The sequence below is a fragment of the Haemorhous mexicanus genome, chromosome 1 (genome assembly GCF_027477595.1).
Source record: "Haemorhous mexicanus isolate bHaeMex1 chromosome 1, bHaeMex1.pri, whole genome shotgun sequence".
NCBI lineage: Eukaryota > Metazoa > Chordata > Aves > Passeriformes > Fringillidae > Haemorhous > Haemorhous mexicanus.
This window is the reverse complement of record NC_082341.1, coordinates 96,302,194-96,318,329: the sequence shown is the minus strand read 5'-3', so window position 1 is coordinate 96,318,329 and position 16,136 is coordinate 96,302,194. Positions and strand designations below refer to the sequence as shown.

The following is a 16,136-nucleotide window of genomic DNA, read 5'->3' as shown; positions in this document are numbered from 1 at the left end:
TTTCTTCATCCTTTTATTTATTTGGAAAGGATTTCTTTGGAACTCAGACATCATCCCAAGAATGGATTTAAAATCTCTTCAGCCCCTGTTTTTGAGAAGGGTTACCACCCCAACATTTTATATCCCATATGCAGTTCTAGCTCTGGAAAATACCTGCATGCACTCATGCCCTGTGCAGCTGATCTGTCGTTCATAACTCATTGCTCGGGACCGTGTGCGCTGTAGGGATCGCACTGATCCTGGCTGTGAGCATCCTGTGTCCCCCAAATGAATATGTCTTTCTTGTCACACTTGGGAGCCTAAAAACAGAGCTGAAGATCTGAGGCTTACTTACCCATACCACATGTGGGAAGCCTAAATTTAACTCCTTTCCTCTGGCCTTTTCCCTTCTGCATAAATTCTTTGGAGCTGTGTAATTCTGTGTTCCAAAGGACAAGGTAAAAAGTAGTGTTTAAAAAAGGCTTAGTGCAATACAAACTCAAGAGGAAGCAGTGTCTGGTGAACCCTCTTTGGTTTTAATGTGGTCTTCGCCACTAACTGTGGTCCTGAGAATGTGATTAGTGGCTTGGGAAGTAAAAGTTTTACTGCATTAAAGGAGGAGCAGCATCTCATATCCTTCAGGTAGCTCCCCAAGAAAAAGAGAAGTCTATTATTTAGAAAAGGGAAAATTCAGGAGGGCTTTGGAGATATTTTTAAGCTGATAAGAAGAGATCAGTTCTGACAGAACTGATAGAAAAACATTGAAAACAAATGTTATCTTTGCTCTCCTAAAATTTATTCTGTTTACTGCAAAATTGTTGTTTCTTTTTAAGTTTAAAAAAAAAACCCTTTTTATTACTTTCTCCAATCATACATGTGGTATTCCCTAATTCCTGTAAACAGCACCTGCCTTCAGACCCGTGTGCACACAAAAGTTGCATCATACCACGTTAGTTGTTCTGGTATGTTGAAAGGGCTGTGGTATCATACAGGTGCTGTGGAGGCTGCAGGAACCAGTGGGCAAACCTCTTTTTGTGCAAGCAAGGTTCTGAGCTATGCCAGAAAAAGAAATCTTTTTAATGATACAGCTGCATTCCCCATTATGGTCTGTCCACAGCTAGAGGTGCTTTGATGCAATCATATTTACTTGCTTCCAATTCAAAAACAGCTTGTAGGCCTGGGAATTGGGCATTTTGTGTCTTGGTGGCTGTGGTGCAGACCCAGAGAAAGTGAAGGACAGAGCTCAGTAGTCTAAAAAACAATCCTGAGCATGGATTGATACTTGAGTAGTAAGTCTCCTCCCAGGCTTTCCCCAAATCCACAAGAGATCAAAGACTGATAACATCAGTGTAAGACTTCTCCCTTCACTCCTGTGCTTGACGACATTCCTCAGCCCATCTCTGATAGGGAAAAGGCAGAAGAACCACAGAAAACATGTTTACAATGTTCACATATATGCAGAGGGAGGAAAAAACCCTAAGTATGAGGAGCAGAGTCCTCTCACCTTTCAGCTACCCAGCACAACATACATAGTTACCAAAGAGACAACTTCTAGCATGGGATGATGAGCGAGAGAAAGAGACACATGCTGATGTGTAAAACCAAAGACCACATTCAATACCACATTATGCCACATTAGTGGATTTTGAGTCACCTTGCATAGTTGGTTCACATTTTGCCACTATAAGGATGGGGAGAAGAAAAAAATTCCTTGGGCCTGCCTTAGAACAGAATTTAAAGTATATGTTGCCAGTCCTTTGTGATTTTATTATTATTTTTACTGGAGGTAAGATCCAAGGATATGGATAGTCTCAAATACAACTTTGTAAAAAACACAAGGGTTGAAATTTTTCTGCATCTATGAAGGACTTGACAGACGTATCATGAGCAGCAAGGTCATAGAACTTTCCCCTGGCAGCCAAAGATCAGAAAACCAAGCCAGTACCTCCAGAGAGGCACCTATGGCTCCTTTGCCAGTGTCTGAGATGGATTTATAACACAGGAGAATGCTGGCAACCACGTGGGAACTACTCTGTTTCTCAGCCAGCCACACAAGTGAGAGAGGGTCCAATCTGGTGCATCCAACAGGGAACTAAGCCCTGGAGTCCCTTGGCTGCCCAGCTGCTGCCCCAGCAGGCCTGTGCTGGCCAGTCTTGCTGCATAGCAGAGCTCTGGGCTGACAGAGGCAGTTTCAGGTATTTTTTAGACTGGCTCCTGCCCCAAAGTGCCTTTTTGAGGACTGTGTCAGACTAGCTCTGCTTTGCACTGCAGTGTTCAGATCTCTGATTGAATCCTGGCAGCTCATGTTGATAAGATAAGGATGTGCTACAAGAATTCAGCTTGTTTTGATGCCTAAAAATAAATTAGGTTTACACTCAATGTCAGCTTTCTTGAGTGGGGGAAGTCATTAGTGAAAGGAGTGCCTTTACTTTATACAACAGATCAGAAGAATAATGACCTTGTTCTATTCTTTACCAAGAAAACTGCTGCAGATGGGAAGCGACAGGAGATCATTGTGTTGGACTCAAAGCGAAGCAACGCCATTAATATTGGCTTGACTGTGCTGCCCCCTCCCCGCACCATCAAGACTGCTATTTTGAACTTTGATGAATATGCCTTAAACAAGGAAGGAATAGAGGTAAGAAAGAACAGTCAATGTCTTCAAGTCTGCATCTTCAATACTTTTTTTCCTCATGTTGCATATGGTACGGCCAGACTGCTCATGGAAGAAGGAGAAGGGGGCATATTATGTCATGTCTGAGTGTTGAAATTTGTGAAACCAGTGTAGTGGACTCAGAAGCAGGAAGTATCATGAGGCTGGGCATGCTCAGTGATCATGGATTATCTGCTTTGTTTGAGTAGCAATGGTGTTAATTCCTGTCAGGTTTTTCAGTGTATTATCTGAAGCTTGTCTGAAATATTGTGAGCAGCAAAAACAGGCAGTGAGTTACTAAGGCTGATGCAACTGGTACAGGGTCTAATAAATTTCATGCCCAGCTAGCTGTTGGAGTCATTCTAGATTGTATATCTAATGGAAAACAAATACAGCGACTAGTTCTGCCTAGAATAGCATTTCTGTGTTACTGTTGTTTGAAGAAAAGCAGTTGGTATAAAGATTACAGATGATGTAATTTTTACCACTACATGTTTGACTTTGCAGATATTCTTACCAAGATCCAAGATGAGCTCTGTTTATTATTTTTTTTATCAAAACATTTTTCTTCTGTGAAGTGTAAAAGAAGCTTGTGGCTCCACTGTTTTTTTCATTATGGTCATATTAATTTCAATTTTTCATATTAAATTCAATTTTTTTTTCTATAAGCCTGTATCATCTAGTAAGAGTAATCTGCACAACTACAAATCTCAATCGGTGGCTCTCAGAAGTCATATATTAATTCACAGTCACCTTTTTGTGGTTTGGCACTGTGTTTCATTATTTCCCCCTTTCCACCTCTACCTTGCTGACTACAAAAGAAAATGAGAAAAGCTTCCTGGAATGAAAATGGTATTGCCAACAGTTGCATGCAAAAGAAATGCCTGAGGCAAAAGATCCTTCTAGTTAGAAGGCAAGGGCTGATTTGTCCCTATAGAACATAATTTCTTCCCCAAGCTATATTACTTTTTGCTATACGCATAATTTACTCGTATGATGAAGGTGACAGATCACTCTAAAACTAGTAATTCTTTCATGACCCAGCCCATGTACCCACCACTGCAGTCTGCAGTGCTAAGCTTTAAAATGTTGGAGAAAAGTACCCTTCCAGCCAAGCCCACTCACAGCCAGCTCGATCTCAGTGCTGTAGGCAGTGTTTCCATACAAAGTCCAACATAAAATGGCTGACAAAGGAGGACAAGTCTTCATTAACTTCTGGGTATCATCTCCTTAGAATTGTGTCCTTCTCTGGCTTCAGGTGCTCTGCACTGCCCATCCTTTCCACTGCCAACATTTGTCTCTGGGCTGTCCATCTGCCAACCACCTGTTGTGGTGTCCACAGCTGTGCTTTGTACCACCACACCCTCCTTTGGGTGGCCTTTCCATTAGCTGCCAGGAACCCATAATTTAATGTCAAATATATATGAAGGTGGATTTCAATTTGAAGAATTCAAAAAAACAGGAAATTGTACACTATTAATATACTTTCCCAGTGCTAAAGAAAAGGTCTCTGAGGTCTGTCCCCACAGCTTGAAGCTAAGTATGTGAGCAATCCTCATGTGTTCATTCAGGTATTTGAAACCAAGAGAAAGGCTAAGTGCAGCAGAGCCCAGATACTTTGCAGTTTGAGGAATGAAGTCTTGATTGGTTGGAAAGGACTATGTCCATGGAGAAAAGTGCTTTTTTTCCCTCAGTTATATATATTTTTTTACTTCTTATCAACTAAAACCCTACACTGAATTCAAATTTTCTTTTCAATCCCAAATTACATATTTTTCTTACAGCACATTACAGAGTCAGACCTTTATAGTGATAGAGAGGGCTGGATCAAGCTACACAGAATTGGCCAGGTAGCACACAGGTTGGTACAAAAATTCATTATTGTGAGCCCCATTGTTTTCAGCAGGTCCCTGCTTCAGTTTTCCATACTGCCCCTTTGGTCTACAATGTAGGCAAGCTTTGTTTTCTGTGTCTCTTCTCTTTATCTTCTGTTCATTGGCTTTAGCCCTTAAGTTAGCATAGAGGGAAGAGAGGTTGTTGTTTCAGTCTGGATTTGTAGAGGTTTTCTGGTTCATATCTATCTAAACATCAGGAAGTAATTGATAGCCACTTTGAATGAATCAGTAATACTGTAAGAATCAGCTTCATGTATAAAAAAACCCCACAGATAATACAGCAATTTGCCATATAATGCAATTGATAGCTTATCTGTGGGTTGATTGAGGCAGGACTGGTATGGAAAAAAAATATGCAATTTGCCTGATTAAAAAATTGTACCTCAGTGGATACTCAAAAGCCTTTCTGCACAATAATTGCCACATCCAGTAAGCAGAAGAGAGATGTAAAGAGAACAGGAAAAGAGATATGTGCAGTGGCAACATAACATTCACTGCTAATATTTCAGAGAAGCTACAACTTAGGATCATCTTCAGCTTTTGTCAGATTCAACAAAGAGCAGAGCACCTACAGTGTAAAAAGTTACCTGAACCATCCTTTGCCTTGGCAGTGAGCTCTGTGTGGTGTCCTTTGCTGAGGAGCATTGTCACTGTCATGTGAGTGTGTGTGTGCCGTTAGTTCTGCATCTCAGTGGATTAAATGGTGCCTTAAAACTGACCTAAAGGATTCCTTTAAGGGCAGTGGACTAAAGCAGTGCCAGCAGTAGTGCCAGCAACAGGCAGGGATGCAGTGGGCTGCAGGCCCAAGTTCAAGGTAGCCCAATTCATCATCTGCTCAGTCCATAGTTAGAGCACTAGCTCCAGCAGAGCCTCCACTGCTGCCTTACATCTGCTGAATGCTGCTTTGCTTTTGACATTGAATTCTTGTTAGGAATCCATACTTTACTTTTTAACTTTAAATATGTAACTAAGTGGAAAAAATACTCCACTTATTTTAAAGCCCTCTGTTCCTAAGTATGTTGCATATTTTCAGGTCTTAAAGTAGTTAGGTACCCCTGAGCTGAGAAAAAAGGCAGAAAGTGGGCCATGATGCTAGACAAGTAGATGTAGTCCACTTAGTATGCAAAGCAGGCACTGTTTGAAATGTATTTTCCGAGGAATGCAGATCGTGTGTTTGCAAGCATGAGCCAGTCCAGCTAAAAAAAAAAAAAAATTTTGCCACCTTACATTTGCCAAAGTGTTTGTGTTTTTCTTTCTTTGAAAACTTGGTATTCATTGTGTTCAAACAACTTGGAGCTCACTGCAGAATAAAGAACTGCCTCCTTACAATAGATGAGGTCTTGCTGTGAGCTAAGCAAAAGAGGCAAGCTTAAAATCCTGGCGCCTGATTTTTATGTATCAAAGGCAACTGCAAGAAGGGAGTCCAATAAAGCAGTCCTTGGTGCTTGTCTGTAGAGAAGGAAATAAGTGGAACCCTCTAGAAAGGGCTGCTTAGTAAGGAAATGTGGACCAAAATCAATTAATACCAAAGACTATGGTTAATTTAGCAGACTAAAATTGGGGTAATGCTGTGAGGAAATTAGCAGGGTTTGTATTCTGCTGTACAATATGGCTTTGTGACACTACACAATGTTGGTAGCATTAGTAGGTATAGCTTTTAAATAAATCTTTGAAATGAAAAAAAAATATCTCTGGATGTGCTGTACCCTCCATATCCAAGTGTGCTACACCCTGCATACCCATAATAAATAGCTTGAAGTATTGATGTCTGGATTGGTTAGATAGCCCTGATGTGTAAAAAGGAGTAAGAAATGAGAGCTTGATGTTAAAAAGCCAGATGGTGATATGTATAAACAAAAATCAAAATTTGATTTTTGGAAACAAGGTATTTATATTTTTGGTACATCAATATTTGCAGTTTCCAATTTGCTTGTCTAATGCTTTGTAAGAGTGTGATGGGATGTTTCAAATGATGCTGTCTTGTGTGACCTGAAAGAATACCTTTTTTCTCAAGTCTAGATGGAAGAGAGAATGGCCTTAGTGGTGCCTTGCTGACCCACAGGCAGCATATCACAGCCCTAATCTGTTTCAGACTATATTAAAAAAAAAAGAAGCCGCACATTCTCTCCTTGCAGCAAACCAAAACGCAATCTGCAGTTTCTGTGACCCGCAATGACATGTTCCTGTATTTCTGTAGAGAGCTGAGGAAGAGAAGTGGTCTGACTGAGGCAATGGTATCAGTTCCTGATTTACAGGGATGGTCATCAGCATTTTAGATGTAATTCTTTCTCAGAATTGGATCATTCTTGAAAGAGTTGTAATAAAATTAGTGCAGGCAGCTTCCCTTACATTGAAGTTCTGACCTTCATATGCTGTTACATTTTCTTAGAGTTTCAGCAGGTAATGCGAACCAGCAATGGGTCTTGTTAACAGCTGTCTGGGAAGCTGAAATGTGAGAGAACCTTTCAGGATGTTGGATTGTCTTCTGAGGCCTGTCAAATATCTGGTGAAATACTCACTAATGCATACTTGGTGATGCAGCTTACGTATTTGTGGTCCTCAAGCCACAGAAAGCTTTGAATGCAACAACAACAGATATTTGAGTTACTATTTTCTTTGGCTGTTGTTCACCTGGTAAGATCAGGTGAGACCAAACACCAAAGATGAGACATCCCTGCAATCTTATCGTCACTGAGAAGCCCCAGTATCTCATGAAAGAGAAAACTTAGGCGCCTAATTTCCTCAGAGGGGCTGGGCGATTTGCCATCACTGCTTGGGTGCTTCCTTGCATCCCACACTAAGGCCCATCACCCTCAGCCATATGTTGCTTTTGAAAGTCTTTCCTTTTAGGAACTTTTGGAGATTATACCTCAGGATGGCAGATTCCAGGAAATAAGTGGTTTGATCCCTTTGCTGAAAGTTCAAGCAGGTGGCTGAGTCCAGCAGCAGAATAATTGGGGTCCATTATCTCATGCAAAAATTGCTTATTTTCCTCTATTATTTACACACATATTTTCCTCAAAACATAAGGCTCTGGCCCAAACAGTTGTGTGGGAATACATGAAGTTGAAATACATGTGTCACATGTACTAGAGAGTATGAGCATATTCTCACATTATTGATAACCAGTTCTTCTTTCATTGACCTGAAGGTTGCTGACACCACCTCAGTTACAAGAAAAGACTGAGGGAGCTGGGCTGTCCAGCCTGGGGAAGAGCAAACTGAGAGTATTTACGTATCTAAAGGGAGGGTGTCAAGAGGATGCATCCAGGCTCTTCTCAGTAGTTCCCAGCAGTAGAACAAGTGCAGTGGGCAGAAACTGATGCACAGGAAGTTCCACCTGAATGTGAGGAAGAACTTCTTTACTGTGCAGGTGACTGAGCACTGGAATGGGGTGCCCAGAGAGGCTGTGGAGTCTCCCACACTGAAGATATTCATAAACCATCAGGATGTAGTCCTGTGCCATGTGCTCTGAGATGGCCCTGCTTGAGCAGGGAGCTTGGATCATTAGTCCCACTGTGGTCCCTTCCAACATAACCCACTCTGGAATTCTGTGTACTGCAAAGAGCAATATGAATTAATGATTGGACTCTAAGCTGTTTGTGATTTAATGGTCACATCAGGTGCCAGTAGCCTTCTGCCCTGCTGTGGTTTTATGCTACTTTTATTGTTAGGGTTTTTTTTTTCAAAAAATAATAGAAATAAAAACTAAAATAATAATGAAGTGGCAGATGGTGTACTCATCAGTTTCCAGCACCAAGCAAATGGCTCAAATTAGTCATAGAGTGGAAATCAAGAAGAGGAGCATTTCACTACTTGCTCAGGGGCACACCAAGGATGAGGGCCAGCAGGATCAGAATCATTTGTCCAAGCAGGTCAGGAGTGCTGGTGTAGGTCGTTGTAATGGAGGCATTTGCACCCTGGATGGTGTTAGACCTGCCAGCAGCTCTGGCCCCACCAAGGCATGGCTTTCAGCAGCAGGGCTGATCCTCAGCAGCTGGCACCACAAGCACAGGCCCTTTTGTTTGGCATCCCCTGTTTCACATAGTATGGTATGCAGCACAGCAGTCTTGCAGAACTTGGACTTGAATGCTTTTTGTCAGCTCCATCTATCTTGTGATGTTTATATAAAGCCCAAGGAGGAGGAGAGTCCCTTTGGAAATAAAGCTTACTGTTTCTTTGCTCTCTTTAAAATGCCCCAAAGCAGTGTAAAATTTGGAGTGAAGACATTGCCCCACCACAAAATACTTGTGGGATCTCTGGGTAGCTGCCAAAAGTCCTAGTTATTTGTAGGAGGCAGTTGAGAATACTGCTGCAGTGTTAGCCTTCAAAAATGCATCAGAAGCATTTTTACACCCACCACATGGCTACTGCTAAACTCTCCATGTATGGATGTCCAACATGATGCTATTTGCAAGCTGCCCTGTCTCAGCTGAGGGCGTGTCTTCCTTGTTGTGGAAGAGAGGAGTAGGCACTAAGATGCCTGACTCCTTCAAGGGACACTGCAAAGCACCTTTCTTCATGAGTTTCAGGCTCAGTCTGGGGTTTTTTTGCAGACTTTTTTACATGAGTATTGATTCAGCACTGAGACCATAAAGCAGCTAATTAGAAATCTAGTTTTATGTTAGGTATGACCCAAGTTACAGATTTCAGCATGGATGGATGGATGGATGGATGGATGGATGGATGGATGGATGGATGGATGAATGGATGGCAGGCACATCTCAAAATCAATACACAAATGCTGTTAGTTGAAACACGTGTACATCAGAATATTTTCCAAGCAGTCCTTTTCAGGCTAAGGAAAAGCACCAGAGTGTGTTGAGGGACTTTCCTTCTCTTTTTTTTTTTTGTTTTTGTTTTTGTTTTTACTTATGATATTAATTTATTGTGTCCAAGCAAGGATGCTTTTTTTTGTTGTTGTCATCGTCATTTATAAAAAAGAGCAAGAGGGAAAGGCAGCATTAACAGATAAAATGCTTCTTTATTAATGTTTATGGAAGTCAACAGAAGAAAATGGACAGAAATAGAAATGCTGTGGCTGAAATTAAATAAGTCCCAGTTCAACAAATTGAACAATATTTGCCTGCCTAACTCTTGTTCTTTGCCTGATTGACCAGGAGAAGTCCCTTGCTCTCTCTACACACTTAGCTCCAGTGCTGTAAAACAGCCAGGGAAACTATCGGTACTGGAAGGGGGCAGTTGTGCTGCTTTGATGAATTGGCTATGTCCAGTGCTGGAACAAGGCTGTAGTTTGGATTGGCAGGTCTGATAGCTCTTTGGCTGTATTTTTATTATTCTCTCCTCCCCTTCAAAACAGCCTCTATCATTATAGATGGCTACAGCAAAAACATGTCATTCCTGAGATGAATAAACATAAGTTGTGTTAAAAATCTGCTTTGCTTTAAGGAGGCATTAATCGGTAGGGTAGAGACCTCAAGTTATCTGATGCCTTTGTGTTGTTTTGCTTTTCTTTTTTATTTTGAAGTGCATTTATTTTGTTAAAAACTGATTAAGAAGCAATAACTTAGAGAGCAATACTTTCAGAAGGAAAGCTGCCACATTTAAACAAGCCTGTAAAATTCATGGCTTAAAGGGAAAATTTAAATATTTTGTGCCACATTGACAGCAGAAACTGAAAATAATGAGATTCTTTTTCAGATAAAAAGAAAAAAAGGCCGTATGTTATGCAATGCATAATTCAGCTTTAAATTCAATACATGTTCCTCGGGAAGTTGTCGGTTAGGGTGAAATCTTTAGGAGTGACCTAGTAAGCTGCAATAGTTTCCATGTTCCATGAGAAAAATAAAACAGACTGAACAAAAAAGTAAGAAATAATGGGGACAGGAAGGGACGGGAGTCTAAAAGTTATTCCTGTATGCTTACAAGTGTGCTCGAAGATTTGTAGATATTAGGGCTAAGAGACCTTAAAATCTAGTCTGACTTCCTGTAAATCACAGGCCACAAAACCATTCTCCTTCTACCCTTACTTCCATATGTAATTTAAAGGAGATATTAAGTTCTGACTTAAACATAGGAAAGTCGATGAGATCAGTCCTAACCAATTTCCTTTCATGTCTTTCAGTGTTTCATCCCATGATTAGCTACTTACTATCTACTGAATACAGATTTCAAAAACATAAAAATTTCAATCCAGATACATTTTTAAACAAACTGCGGGTGTGTGAGATAGCAGTCCTTGTTTTGCTTCCTTGTGCAGTGGATTAGTTCTTGGTTGCTACTGTGCTGTCCTAATTTAACAGCCAAGGACTTAAGGACTTCTACTGTGGCTGCTGTGGGATCACACAGACCCCAGCCCTCTCACTCATCTCAGCCCCACCACTGATGCTTGCCTTTTGGCTCCCTGTACAGAAAATCCTGACCATGATCCCCACCGAGGAGGAAAAGCAGAAGATCCAGGAGGCACAGCTGGCGAATCCCGATGTCCCCCTGGGCAGCGCTGAGCAGTTCCTTCTCACCCTCTCCTCCATCAGCGAACTCTCCGCCAGGCTCCAGCTCTGGGCTTTCAAGATGGACTATGAGATAGTGGAAAAGGTGAGGGAAGGCACGGGGATGGGTGGAGACTCTTCTGAGGCTTTGCTTAATCTTTCCCTGACCTTGGTATTATATGGACATTTTGAGGAAATGGTAAATGGGTCGCTTTTGTTTCAGTGGCCAAGCAGGAAACAGCTAAACTGATCCCTCATAATCTCTTCCTTCTATAAAAGAAAATTAAGAGATTATGTCTTCCTTCCTTTAATTAGTCACTAATGATATTGAAACAAAGAAGAGGGCTAAATCTCTGCCACATCTTCTCCAGATGTTGTTATTCAGGAAATTACTTCAGAGCAATGAGAATTTTTCTTTCATAAAGATTAAGTGAGGACTACTGTATTCAGTCTTATATCATGAGAATATTGATCTTACATTCATTTGAACTAAGGAAAACACTATCCATTAAGGTTTTTTTGTTTATAGCTCTCAAAATTCTAAACAAAAGATAAGACAGTTCAGCTCAGTCACACACAGTTGTTGCCAACTTCTCCGTGGCTGGCATTCATTCAAAGAACACTATAATTGGGGTGTCTGTCAAGAATGATGAATCATGGGCACAAATTTTTAAAAAGAGGATAAAATTTTGGTGCATAGGTGAGACAGAATGAAACTGTGTAGGGGATATCAGGTACTTGCTGCCTTTCACAAGGTCTTCCAGGAACCTCTGCACAGGAGCTTCCTTTTGGCTGCACTTCGGGTGCATACTCCTGGCATTGCCGTTAAGGCGGCTCTCTCCTCTACATATTCATTTTGTATCTGTGCACATAGGTGTGTACTGAAATATCAGTATAACTGTGTGATATGGATTCTAAAAAGGGAAACGTGAAAAAAGTTTCACATGGTTGTGAAAATTCCTTGTTTACTTAGCAATGGCTATTTAGTGAGTTGTGCAACAGTGGATTGATTTGCAGGTGATACAGTCAAGATTACTCAAACTTCATTTAATTTTCTTAGATGCTAGGACATGCAATCACACAAATACTCAGCATTTTTATTGGAATTTTTTAGTATTAGCCATTTACATTTCTGACTTGTATAGCAAAATACTTGTATCTGGCATGAATACTTTTTTGCCAGTTTGTTCTATTTTGTTTTGTGTTTTTTTTTCACTCTGGTACAGCTATTTAGTCTGCTTTGAAGTTACCACAAGGCTAAATTGTACCTTTCACGTAAGCTGAGTTAGCAGTAGTTATTAATCTCTGCATATACCTAGAATTTCTAGGGTCCTCTCAATCAAAAAGCAACATTTGAAGCACAGCTAAAAGCTAAAGAAATTCTGAGTTTCCTTTTGCCACAAAGTTAATTTATTGCCAGCTAAAATCCATGTAGAATGAGCACTAGTACAAAATGTCTCAAAAAATTAAATTACTCAGAGAAGCAACAGCTGTAGGGAAGACAAAACCAACGTTTTTGTCTCTGTTTGGAGGTAGATAGGACTAAGCACAGTACTTACCATGAAATAGTAGAGGAAGTAACATCTGGTAACTGTGATAAAGTATGAGGAGCATATGATAAGTCTAGCAGACAAGCATAGATAGGACAGACAGCTTGGGTCTTGGGTGAGGACAAAGAAACAGGATCAGACATCAGGAGTGCAAGGCAGAGTGAGCAGCTGGGTATCTCCAGTTACAAAAGGTTAAAGTCAGAGTTCCAGGTAATCGGTAAATGTACATGTTATTTAGACTGAAATAAGATACTGTGATATTCAGTTTTTAAAAAATGAAGTAATTTGCATTCATGATTATGATGATAAATGAGACCCTTGAGCTGCTAACATTCTTCTGTTTTGAAACTATGTTTTTGCAGAAGATCTATCTGCAAAAGGGCAAATGCTTCACAAAACCTAGGTCCCAAAATCACTTAGCTCCACAGCTTTGCCTTTCTTTTTTTGTCCGGCATTTGCTTGATTCTTTTAAAATCTTATTTTGTAATAAGGAAAACTCATAACATTTCAGAATGCCCTCATATTATTTACCAAGTCACACATACATTTTATGTAAGATATGAGTGCTATTATTTCCATGAGGCTGGAAGTTTTACATGGTCCCTGTTACCAACAGTGTGAAATACCTGAGTTATTGGTAAGACCAGGGTTCTCATGCATGAGTCTCTTCTGCTAACCTGCCAAGAACAGAGTTCTGCCTAAGTAGGTTTTAGCTTCATCTCTGACAACCTGAAAGAAAAGAATGTGAATTGTTCAAGAAATGGGTTAAGTGATACATTGTCGATGTTCATTAAAAGCTTTTCAGGCATATTAAGAGAAATCATCTTTCTTAGCTTGAATTGAATTAACTGAAACAAGTAGGGGAACATTTGTGGGGAGCATTCTCAGCCTGTGAGGAGCTGGACTGGATGAATAGATATTCACTCTTTGCTCTCTATAGAAAATTTAAAATGAAAGAAAAATGAATGAATGTTAAATGCTTACCAAAGGTCATTAGCAGAACAATAATTTCCCTTTTCTTTCTTTTGGTATCCTTGTTTAAATGCACAGACAGAAAAGGTTAAAAAATTGCACTGTGTTGCTACTCATTCCTCATATAGAATTACTTATGATGCAGATATTGTCAAATTCTGTTATCTCAGAGGGGCTGTAAAGGTCTTAAAAAAAGGAATAGAAACTTTGTTTTTTTTTTTTTTTAATTAAGATCACTGCAGAAAAATATATCCCTTTTGCTGACTACTTAAAAGATCAAAAAATTAATAAAAGCAGGTGTAGAAATGAAAAAAGTACAATGAGCTGAGTTCATTTGCACATGTCTATCAAACGTTGAATCAGGCATTATAAGGTGCCTTTCAGACAAATTCTGGACCAATCTTCAAATTTCATTCAAACCTAATTTTTAGCTGAAAAATAAAAATGTGGTATCCAAGGATATGAGGTGGCTCTACCTTATCTATTTAGGAAAGTTTTATAGGAAGCAAGAGTGGGTAAATTTGAAAAAATCAGAAATTTGTCTAATTGTTCAGTATCTTGCACACTTTTTTTATAGTTTTTTTAATCTTACAATAAATTAAGAAATAACGAGTAATTACAAAGGTGTACTATATGCAAAAAAGTCTAAGATTAGATAACTTGTCTAAATAGCTCAATGAAGGGCTCAGTATGGCCTGGTTTGGAAGCCTCTTATGCCACCTTCTTATTCACCTGGAGAATGTTTTAAATTACTCTTTTAGCAATGTTTTTTTGGCAGGTTGAAAATTGATCTAAATGAAATAGTTCAGAAGGCCATGTGTGCCACAGATTCAGAGCAGTTTGAGTCATTCCATAACACAACAAAACAAACTAAATCAACTCTGACTTTAAAGCAACTCAAAGAATACTGTGCAGCAGTATCATTTGAATTCACTTTGATAAAGTCTTGCATTATTTAGCACCTCTCCTCTGCTGTAATAAACTACTTAGCACACTATCCCATCTCTTAATTTTTCTTGAATTTTCCATATTCTATTCAAGAGACAAATTTTTCTGTAGGGACCAGAAATATATTTCATTCATCTTTTATGGTAAAATATGACTACAGTTGTTGAAGAAACCCTTGTGTGTCTCCAAGAAAGTGAAATTCTCAATTACTTTCCCTCTTGGTCTAAAACAGCAGCTTAATTTTGGCTTCTTGGCTCATAAAGAGTATAATAATATGGGAAATTGGGTAAAAAGTCTCCCTGCCCATGGCACAGGGGTTGGAACTAGATGATCCTTAGGTCTTTTCCAAAACAAACCATTCTATGATTCTGTGAAAAGAATGCTGCTCACGAATGCTTAGAATGGCATTTGAAGATAGAAACAATGTGAACTCTTAGTGTGCATACAAAATAAATAACCCTGGGCCTCACACAGAGACATAGAAATAAGTTCTGTCAACTCAATTACCCTCACTCTCTTCCTTTGAACTCTCTGGTGTAGTTCACTTCCTGAGGTAATGGAAGAGAATTTATGATTTCAAGCCTTACCAGTATGCACATCTATACTCAGACAACATGTGAAGATGGAAGATGCATTAAATTAAAATATTGTAATGAGACTATTAGTAAAGCTTGATGTTTACAGCAGATTTTTTTTTCGGTTTTTAATTCTCATAAGCACAAAACCATATCTAAAACATAGAAATGGCTATCACTTGAAGAAAGCCAAATTTTAAGTCAGCAAGGCTTCTAACTTTTTTAATTTGTTGTTCAAAGATTCAAAAAATACTTTTAAGAAGCTTTTTTATAAGTTGGGGCTTGGGTGTGTTCATGGATTTAACTGAAATGCAGCAGCATTCTCCTGTTTGGAATCATAGGATAGTCCCCAGGACAAGTAAGGCATTTGCATACATAAAGGAACAACAGTAGGAAAATATTTTATGTACTTTTTTTGCTGTCCTTGCATGTGATTTATTAGCTGGAACATGGAAGAAAGCCAGCACACATGGCCAGTTTACACTCTGCAAGACGCCAGTTCAGGAACTTTTTGCAGTAATTAATCTAAACCATAGAATTAAAAACTAACCTTCACTTTCTGGTTTCTGTTCTTATGGTAGGAAGTTGCAGAACCACTGCTAGACCTGAAGGAGGGAATGGACCAACTGGAGCACAATAAAACTTTGGGATTTATCCTTTCTACTCTGCTAGCCATTGGGAACTTTCTGAATGGAACCAATGTAAGCCTGATGTCTCAGTATTTCCCCCGCAGCTTTTTCCTTTGAAAATACAGAAGTCAGAACCATTGTGAAAATTGCAACCCACTATTTATTTTGTACCAGAAAAGTAATTTAGGGAATACAACATGCTTTTATTCTGTGTTAGGATGTTTTGTGTTGTGTCTTGCCTCTTTCAGCATAACCTGAATAAAATGTGGAGCTAAGCACTGTTCTAGTGTAACTCCCTTAAGTGTAGTATTGATGCTTTGCATTCAAAGTATGAGAACTGTGTTGTGGGTCATTTCACTGCAGATGGACTGATTTTAGGAGTAGTCTTCAGCAAGTTAAAAATTAATAAAAGCAATGAGTTTCCTCTTCTGTAGGATTCTTCTTCTTTCCCCTCTGCCCCTTATTGGTCATAATTTTTGTCTACTA

The 16,136-nt window shown here is 39.5% G+C and overlaps 1 protein-coding gene across 5 annotated transcripts in view; it reads left to right on the top strand.

The window, feature by feature from the left end:
- Positions 1 to 16,136, top strand: part of FHOD3 (formin homology 2 domain containing 3) — a 373,180-nt gene that overhangs the window by 314,479 nt on the left and 42,565 nt on the right. For all 5 annotated transcript variants that reach the window (XM_059856914.1, XM_059856895.1, XM_059856904.1 and 2 more), the window contains 3 exons: positions 2,459 to 2,617; positions 10,900 to 11,082; positions 15,603 to 15,722. In XM_059856914.1, the coding sequence (XP_059712897.1) occupies positions 2,459 to 2,617; positions 10,900 to 11,082; positions 15,603 to 15,722 (462 nt within the window). The remainder of the gene's footprint in view (positions 1 to 2,458; positions 2,618 to 10,899; positions 11,083 to 15,602; positions 15,723 to 16,136) is intronic.